The following is a 10,372-nucleotide window of genomic DNA, read 5'->3' on the forward strand; positions in this document are numbered from 1 at the left end:
AATTTTATTTAAAATAAAATTCCAAGTAGGTGGTAGGTAGGTTGTCAAATTAATTGGTGAATCCTTTTTTTATAGTAAATGAATCATCTGAATGAACTGATTCAGTAAAACAAATTCCCAATACTTCATATAGATACAAAACTCTGCAAAGTGTGTTTGCAAATATGCAAATATGCAACATACAGCCATGAACTGTGCTGTAAGGGTTGAAAATGAGCAGTGCCAACTGCTGTTGTGATTTTCTGGAGGGGCTAGGTTTTGGGGGGAGGGGGGGAGTGGAAACTAATAGGTTTAAAATTATATCAATCCATCTTAGTTTGTGTAGCGCACCTATTCATGTCAACCAAACGGTCGCTTCATAAATGATCTTAATGCATCATGTAGCTTTTTAATCATGTTTTCGTGAACGATGCTGGTTTGATTTTGCACTTAATGAGGGTTACTGTATAATTCATTTAATTCAAAGCGGACATCATTACTTAAATAGTGTGCAAGATATTCTGTCCAACCAATGCATTTTTGTCCACATAAAAGGTGCATCGCTGGGTAAGAAACAAAGGCAGGCTATGAAGTCAATGCCAAACAGAGACCAGAGCATTTGCCAGCCACATAAAGGGCTGTCTAATGCACAAGCACACACACATAAACAATTTCGGCACAGATAAAGCAGGGGAGAGGACATAATGACAATGAACCAAGCCAGCTCAAGCGCTTCACAGCTCACATCAAAAGCAACAGCGTTTTTTTTTTCATAGATGCTCCCATAAAGCCTCTGCTTTAGTGCTGCCTAATGCAGATATACCCAGGGCAAGCATTTGTTTGTGGGGTAAGTATGTCACCAGTAAATTAGAATGTCTTCCAGAATCCAAACCAGATCCTCTTTGGCCCCAATTCAGGGAAGACCCGGAGGGAAGACAAGAAAGCTGTGCAGTCAATAAAAACCAAACACAACAACCAAGCTTCTGTGTGAAAAAAAAACGCATTTACCTAACAAACAGTGTACCACATAGACTTTAGATTATCAATACGGACAATACAATTCTGTGATTAAACTAACTGGGGAGTCTTGATAAGCAATGGTGAATGGACCAGCTAAACAGAGGGCGGTGATATATTTATGGCTCTTTCTCTCAAGAGCAGGTCTGGTACAGGAGAGATAAGACCCCTCTTCCCTGCACAGGTAATACAACACACCTGTAAATTCACTCTGTGGGCTGTTCAATGCATTGTGGTTGAATAAATAGTGAGGGTTACAATATATCTATGTCATTATTGACTACATAAACCAGTGGTTACATAAAGGCAGCAAGCACTGGAATGTACAGACTAGAATGTGCAATTATGCTTAGACTATTAGTTAGTCTGCAGAGTTCACAGCGCTTCATTATGTTGGAGGTGTGGTGTAGTGGTTAAACATGTGAACTGGTAACTCTAGGTTCAAACAGGTGATCCCAGAACGCAAAAGAAGATGTTGGCAAGCAAACAGTTTTGTTTACCGTTGACTTCCATTATATGGATAAAGTGACATTTCTTAAAATATCTTCTTATATATGTTCTGCAAAAGAAATAAAATCAAGTTTGGAATTACATGAATATGAGTAACGATGACAGAATTAATTTGTAATTTTTGGGTTAAGAATGTCAGGTCTGTTTAATATAGTTTTAACTATACATTTAACAGCACTCAGGAAGAAATGTAAAAAAAACATTGCACCAGTTGTATTTTTAAATGTCTTGAACTTGAACAGAATGTCAACAGTCAAAACATAGTGGTAGGCTCACCTGGACTGAAACCTGGCTTGTATATCACTGGACCATGCTGCCTGCAAACCTACAGCCTTCTATCAGACAGAAGAGTAAAGGTCTGAGTTAACCTTAAAGGGACCTTGCCAACATCCCAGTCTATTAACTGACTAATCTTGATACATATTACACAAAAAAGCACTTCCGAAATCATTAGATCTAATCTGCTTGACTGGCATTATGCAACTTGTCAAGGTATCACAGTGTGCAGGGTTTTAAAGGTATAGTTCACCCAAAAATTTAACTTTTCCTTAAAGGGGTCATATGATGTTGCTAAAAAGAACATTATTTGGTGTATTATCACGATACATGACTGCACTGAATTTCACCTCAGCAGAATTTAGAAAAACAGCTGTTTATTAAGCACTGCTTACTATAGTGCAATTGCTAACTATTGGCAGAGCAGGCAGTTGACCTCTGCATTATGAAGGGCCTCCATAACTGTACCACAGTACAATATAGGTAATGGCATATGTTTCATGTTTACATTGGGCACTCCCCACCAGGTACAATATTCTGATTGTTTGCATCTTGTTTTTAAGCCCATAAATAATAATGTACTTGTTCTAATAAATTTATATTGTAATGTACTCATTCTAATATATTTAAAAAATCATTTACATTGCTGGTAGGTTATCATTGCACAAATTAACACACTCTCTACAATAAAAAAAATAAATTAGAAGAGTTCTAAACTAACGCGCTGTCTTCACTGTATCTAACACACACACTCTCAAGGCTGATTTAAGGCTGATTTGTACTCGACGCGTCCGCAAGTTCGCTTTGAGTGCGCGCAACGTCGTTTCTTGTGGCGGTGTGCACAAAATTTTTTGTACCTTTCCGCGCAGCTCTGCTTCCGAAGATGCATGAGTTCAAAGCGACTCTAGCCGAACATGCAAGTCTGTGCCAGCATTTGTGTGAAACAGAATCAGTTTGGTGTTAAGTGCAGTCACACACACAGGTAGGTGTTGCGGCTCTCAAAACTCGCGTTTGAATCATCAGTGGCAAATCCTTTAAATGAAAACGTACTTACAGTCTGTGAGTCAGAACTGCCGGCATTGTTGTCTACTCTTCCAGGATCAGGAAACAGTCCTCCATAAAATGCGCAGCACACATCTTAATATTTTGGTTGAACTGTTCTGAAACAGTGTTGTAAATACAACTTAATTACTGATTTCTAGTTGTGTCCTTCCAAAAGAGCCGGTGGCTTGAGTGAGCGGAGGCCGGCGGACTTGCAGCAACCACATGTGACGACCCCGGGCTGGACTCTGCTTCGTCCACGGTGAATCCGATCCGGCGATTCACAGCGCGAAGTTGATGTATTTCCTCAGCGACCAGCACGGATCAGCTCTAGGCATGACGAAGCGGATATCGTCCTCTTTTGGAAGGCCAAACAAAGTAGTTTCGCTTTCACAACGAAACACACGGCAACAACAATACTACAGCGAGAATCAAAGTTACGCCTTCTTTCTTTGCGTGAACATTTGGGCAGTGTTATGCAAATCTTCCCACATCGTGACATAGACATGTGGGGGCGTGTTAGAACGAGCCGTTTTAGGTAGGCGTGGTTGACTCAACTTTTATAAAGAATATCTCTTTGGATTTGAGACTAGTCTTTGCAACTTTAACACTCCAAAGAGAAAAGAAAAATTGCATCATATGACCCCTTTAATTACTCATGTCATTCCAAAACCATATGATTATGTTTTTCTGCAGAACACAAAAGCAGACATTTTAAAGAAAGTTGGTATGGTTGATTTTTTAGTATTGACAAAGCACATTTTTGTATGTTCCACAAAAGAAATAAAGTAATTTGGAATGACATTGTTCATTTTTAGGTGAACTATCTCTTTAAGGTTTACAAGGGGCCATTATGATGAGTGCTATTCAGGAAAACTAGGGACAATGACCTATAAAAATGTTCACAGTAAAAAAAGGAAAAATCTTTCCTTGCGAAAATATATTACAAACTATTTGAAATACTTTTGAATAGACATACTTTCTCATTTCCATCATTTTCTGTACAGATTTGGCATTGTGTGAGTTTTTTTTCCCCACACTGTCTATTATAGTAGTATCATCGATTTCAAATGTACCAGCCCCTAAACTTAATTACGTTTTTTGACGCTTTACATGCTGATCAGATGGGCTCTTCCTGACAGAGTGGATGATTCTTGGCCAGAAGAAGCATTTAAAGGGTTGAATGTGGAGAACGGCAATCATTAAATCTCCTATTCTTTTAAAGAGTTTTGGCTTATAAATCCTTAATTTCCTATTAATAAAAATTAATGCATGAAGCTAGAATAAAATGTTTTTGTTTACAAGCAGATACCCTGTTCTATCTTTTGATGTTTTGTATGTTCAGATATTCATATATCTGACAAAATATATACAAATTAATAAATAGGGACATAGTAGTATACTTAAAGTATTATGTAAAGTTCACATAAAGAAAACTTACGAGTATACTTGCAGTATAAAACTAGCACTATAAACACATTGCTTTCAATGAGAATCACTTGCCGTCAATACAGTATACAGTAATGAATGAAAGGGTGTCAGATGATTTTATCACGATTTTCATTATCGGAGTGAGGAAACCTTTGTGAGGCAATAGCTGATGACTATATGATTTGACACCATATGTGGTAAGCATAAGCGTGTTTACCATTAAATGTTCATTTCTAGTACTAATTTTGGTTGTATTTCATGTTTGCAACAAAATGCTGCTTTATCACAGAGAATTTAGCAACAAGAAGGATTAAGTTTATGGCACTACTCTTTTATTTGTATAGTATTCTTTGTAAACTGCTAAATATTTTTGATAGTTTTTATTTTGGCTAGATTAAGTTCTGAATGACAGGTAGCTTCTTAAAGTTACCTTTAGTAGTCCAAACATTAGTAGCCTTGTTGAGTGAAAAAGCTAATTTGATACTCTGTAGTTAATCTTCCATCCTTCTGTAACTCTTTGTATTCAAACTTGCAACATTATGATCAGACACGTGACACAAGACAATCCTCAGACAAATCTATTGTTTAGCTTGAGAAGGCTTAGAATACAATGCACAAGTAACGTGGATTACTTTCATGACAACTATGTAGTCCTACTATGTACTCCTCCTTTAGTGTGCCATAGAAGAAATATAGTCATATAAATTTGGAACAACATCAGTGTAAGTAAATCAACATAATTCCACAGAAGATGCCATGATGCTGTTGATAAGGAGTAAAAGTGACGTCAAAAAGGAAACAAAGATGCTTTTGCATATAGTTTCAATAAACCTCTTTAGACTTTTATAGTTCAAGGATGATTTTATGTGTATAGTCAAGAAGTCAAAACAAATCAGAATAATTTGAGATAGATTTCTATTTTAAAGCTTAAATGTGTATTTTTTTCTCTGTTAAAATACTTTCTCCCATTCCAGCTTCAATACAAGTAGGATATTCGTAGGTCAACCAGCCTAACATTGGCAAGTTTTGGGCGGGACTATTTGCTTGTCCGGCCAATGACAGACGAGGAAGTGTTTGGAAACCAGTTTTTTTTTTTGCATTTCCATTTATAGATTTTTCTAGTTTTGCCTACCACCCCACTTCACACATATAATTATAGTCACATTCATATTGACAATCACACATGCTTGGTTTCTTTTATTATTATAATGATTGTGGGGGTAAATGAGTCACATTGCACTACCTTGATGAATCAATACAAACATTCCTGATAACAAAATGGCATTAAACAGGCAAATGAAAATGAAGAATCTGTCATAACTTGTTTACTCGTTTATTTTTAGATCGAGGGCAGATTTGTAAAGGATCATAGGATTTGCATGCTAAATTATCAGGCATGGGCCTGTTTCTCATACAAAAGCTTGAAAACTGTTGCTTCACTCAAAATGTCAGTTAAAACAGAAGTCTATTGGTTTCTACGCTTCAGTTAAATCAAATGGACAACCCATTAGACTCATGCAGCACCTGCAGCACCTGCTCCAGTCAATTACAATTTAAAGCAAAAAAAACTCAAATCTAATTTGGAAGAGACAGCATGTAGACACGCAGTCCGATGTTGATTCACTGACAGGAAACGAAGCATCAGACGCTGTTGAGTGATTATCTCTGTCTGGATGTTTTGAATGGGAGGCCTATGGACCCTCTCAGCATTCAGTCTTTGTGTTGTACAAGTTCATTTCTATTGTGCGTATGTCGAATGCTGTTTGTGAGTGCAAAAGTGTAGTTGGCAATTACAGCTAAGAGACAGATAGATTTTTCTGAGTTACTAATCAATGTCTGGAGAACAAGAGCAGAGTTTAAAATGTGTACGGTAATGTGTATGCTTCTGCAGATCGTAATGTCAGAAACATCTGTTTAGATTGAATTTGTGTGCCATCTTTTGAAATATTTTCATACTTTCAATTTGCATGCGAGTTGCAAAACGTGTGGAGATAAAACATGTACTTCCCAGGGACATAACACTCAACTTTTACTAAATTAGTATTCCTTGGTAGGAGGTATCTATCGGGCAACTAAGGACACGTTGCTAATTTGCTCAGGGTAAAACTTGCTGGCAAACACAATAAATAATACTTCCCTATGCACTAAGAACCTAATGTGAAAGTAAAACAAACCAAAACTAGGATAAATTCGGAGGATCGGATCTCTTTAGACAAACACATAGCATCTTATTTGCTATTCAAATTACATCTCATTTGAAGTGTACTTTATCAGAATGAGCATGTGCCTGCAGGGTTAAAAGCTGTCTAATTTTTACTGTCATGGTAAAGTTTAGCTGTAGAGCTCCCATATAAATCACCATCACTGATTAAAGCTGAATTGTCATATCTGAGTCAGTAGCTTTTCCAAAGACAATGGGAAAAATAATAAGGGTGAAGGGTTTGATGAACAGTCCCTGCCTCGTCTGTCATGTAAAATAAAAAATGTTATTTGATAACTTTATATGGTTAATTGAGTTATTAACATGAAGGCTTTTCAGTCCGATTGAGCCATAAATCTGATTATAAACATATTATTTGGTTGCATGTAAACTTAGCTTGTAATGATACTGACTTCAGTGAATGGTTTAGTTCAGTTCATTTAGTGAAAGATTTGTCAAAACAATTCAAACACATAACTCATGAGTATGTGAGCCTAGTTGACTGATTCATTAAAAGAACTTACGAGTCATCAGTTTGTGAACTTGAGAAGAGAACACAAGGGAAAAAACATGTTGTCTTGGCATTATTCACATTTATCACATTAAATCAGATTGAGTCAGACTCACAACTCAGGTCAAATAAAAAAAAAATTGCTGTGGCGCTAAAGATTCAAAAAGGTGCAGGAAACACTGCAAAGTTTAAATAGCACCATGGTGTGTTTTGTAGGGAAAATCAACATAAAACGGTTTACTTATAGAAACATCTTTCTCAAATTATTCCTGTATCTCATTTGTTGACTGCATACTACTAAAATCAATCTTACTGAAGAGGCTGAAGAGGCTCCTAATTATACTAGAATATGTAAAAAAGTGTGTGATTTGCTTCCTTTTGGCCAGTAACATCAGAAAGTAATAAGCAGCCATTGTTCATATCAATTCTTCCAAGACAAATGCAATCAAGTTACCAATGGGAAAGCCTTCTGTGAAGGCCATCACACCTGTCTTCCAATCTATAACCCCTCTAGAGTCCAAAACCCCAAGGCAAAACCCAATCCCACATGACCCAGACGAGAACAGAACCCAAGACCGGCACTGGAACCAGACCACTCAAGTCCAGGATAAGACTATTTTATTCTGTCAAATCATCAAATCAAGCAAGTCCAATCCATTATTGACAACAATGATCATGAGTAAATTTTAAGTCCTGCCAAACATGGTAAAGTTTTGGTAAATTGTCATTACATTACAGCATCAGTTTTTGCAGAAACAGACATTGCAGCATGTGATTCTGGCAGGGCTCATGCTATTTACTTAATTGGAATAAAATAATCAAATGTTCAAGAAATGTGAGACACTGGTGTAATCTGTAGATCATGCGATTTGTGCCATTTTAATTACAGTTTGATTGAATGACACCAGCTGATCGGTGTTATTTTAAAAAAAAATGTCCCTTGTCCTGTTAACCATTCTATTAAAATGCATTCAAAGCCTTATTTAAATGTCTTGCCTAAGTAAATGACACACGGCTCTTCAAGAATTATGACAAAAATGTATTCATCCTCACGAACGATCTTAGCAAATTAAAGGAACAGTTAAATTTATTCAGCCTTATGGTGTTTAAAACCCAAATGATTTTCTATTTTCAGTAAAACAACAAACATTTTACAAACTGCAAATGACGCACAACTGTGACCTGTAGCTATCAAGCTCAGAAAAAGTACCATAAAGTAGGTGCATTCCATCTGTTCCGAAGCCATTACATCTTATAGATTTATGTGGGGAAAAGGGTGAAGTTATTCACTAAAAGTCTTCCCTATAGGTTTAACCTTTTTATGTTGTAAATACTCTGAATGTTCCCCCAGATGGAGTTTTGATGGCACATGAAATAAGTTTAAATAATACATAATCCATGATATAAAATAAACATATCATGTGCTTGAAATGCAACTTCAGTGGCAGCATGTCTCTCTCTGGATCAATGTGAAAGCCGTCATAAATTGTGAATATTAATGTCAAATGGTTAATGTCATTAAGATGTCTCTCAATTGATCTTAAGGTTTAAAAATATGGAGGTGTGAATGAGATTTGAGAGCTGTAGCAGGGATAGATTTCTGGAAATTAGCACTATCCATCTGTTCTGCATACAAATTTACTGTATGGTATGGCTTCAGAAGGCTTGTAATTTTGCACAAGAATGACTTGCTTTTATTGTGTTTTACGGAGATTGGGAGCCACTTGAATGCTTTTGTTGTACAGAAAGGAGCAACTTAAGTTGCCTTAGGCATTTCTATCTCTTTATATCGAAGTAATGGTTTGTAAATTTGTAGACTTTAATTTTGCATTAACTACAGTATTCTTTTAATGTTAGCATAGCTGGTTTAATCATGAAATTTCATTTTTAATTAAATCATATGAGGAGCATAAAGGTGCATTTCTATTCAGCATGTTCACATTTGACTGAAATCATTCTGAGAGGCAAATGGATTTACAGTCTGTGGAACGAGTCTGGCAGCCTCAGTTATTAAAGCACAACAACAGCAGCTTGCCTGAGAATGTCAGAATGGCATTATGCTGTTCTCTCGTTTTCCTCTGTCAAGGGCAGCAAACTGCGAGGGACACGGAGTCAGCAATATCATTATGAACATTATTCTGTCTGTGTCACTGCTGGGGTCGGTGGCTGAGCTCTGGGTCAATGCATTTGGCTAATGCACAGCAGAACAGTGCTGAAACCACGGAACTGTTAAGCCGAGTGAACTGAACAACACAACTAGCTTAACTTTATACCACGGCGATCAAATATACATGCGCACGCACGAGTTTAACGAGTTTACATTCTACAGTAAATGAAAATCTTTTCGCAAAGAAAAAAAAAACACTCGAAGAGCTGATTTAACTGTGAATGTTTCCCTTTGTTATCTATAGCACAAGTAAAATAGCAGTATAGTTACAGAATAAATGTAACGCGTAAACCACAGCACGCGACAGATTCACCCTCAAGCAAACTAACGTACTTTTTAGCTTTCAAACAGTCCTATAATAAAAGGTCACGACATTAACCATATATTTACCGCAATAATAATAGCGACATTTAAAGAAACGGAAGTTCTCTTACAAGGAATGTTGATTTTGTAGTTATTCCCCGCAAACCTGAGCCCGTCCAGTCGCATCTGCAAGCGAGTGGCTGGAAAAGCTCGCGCGCGTGTGCCTTCCCTCCGCGCGCACTCCAGCCGCTTAAAAAGTTTAATGACGTCAACCGGGCATTTAAAACGCCGCTTTTTTCATAGGAATGTACGACGTGCTCTCTGCCTTAAAGGGACCGCGCACCGTAAAGACCCATCACTGATGCTACGTTCAAGTCCTCCTGGGACGTTCGTACTTAAGAGTTGACAAGTCGTAATTACGACGTCAGGTGCGTTCAAGTCAGTTTAGTCGGTACAAGATGGCGGTGTACCTTCTTTTAATAAATTACAAGAAAATACAACAGGGTCTGTTAACTCTGCTTATAGAAAATGAAGAGCAAAGAATTCGCATCAGGTGTGTTTTGCGTTTTTAATATTTTTTAAAACATGCAACATGGCAAATCAAAAGATTTTTCACCTATAGGTGCAAAAATGATAGCATTTTTTTTTAACTTGGATTTCATTAACTAGCTGCATAACAAGAACATGACCAATTTAAGTTTATAGGACAACTAAACTATCAATTTAAACAAAAATGTACCGTCAACTACAGACCATGGATTCCGCCATGTTTCTCATTGACACGCCCCCAACTCGGAAACTCGGGCTTAAAGAAAATTTCGAGTTTCCCACTCGTAATAACGACTTTGTGGTGGCGTTCATGTGCGTTCAACTCTTAAATACGATCTATCCGACATGACTTGAAGGCACCATGAGACTGTATAAAATCAACTGAATT

The 10,372-nt window shown here is 37.1% G+C and overlaps 1 protein-coding gene across 1 annotated transcript in view; it reads right to left on the bottom strand.

Annotated features, from left to right (window-relative positions):
- Positions 1 to 9,670, bottom strand: part of LOC107555400 (uncharacterized) — a 39,035-nt gene extending 29,365 nt beyond the window's left edge. The window contains exon 1 of the mRNA XM_016238178.1: positions 9,567 to 9,670. Within this exon, the coding sequence (XP_016093664.1) occupies positions 9,567 to 9,621 (55 nt within the window). The 5' untranslated portion in view covers positions 9,622 to 9,670. The remainder of the gene's footprint in view (positions 1 to 9,566) is intronic.
- Positions 9,671 to 10,372: the final 702 nt, after the last annotated feature.

Source organism: Sinocyclocheilus grahami, unplaced genomic scaffold (assembly GCF_001515645.1).
Source record: "Sinocyclocheilus grahami isolate Dianchi unplaced genomic scaffold, SAMN03320097.WGS_v1.1 scaffold534.1, whole genome shotgun sequence".
NCBI classification, from domain to species: Eukaryota; Metazoa; Chordata; class Actinopteri; order Cypriniformes; family Cyprinidae; genus Sinocyclocheilus; species Sinocyclocheilus grahami.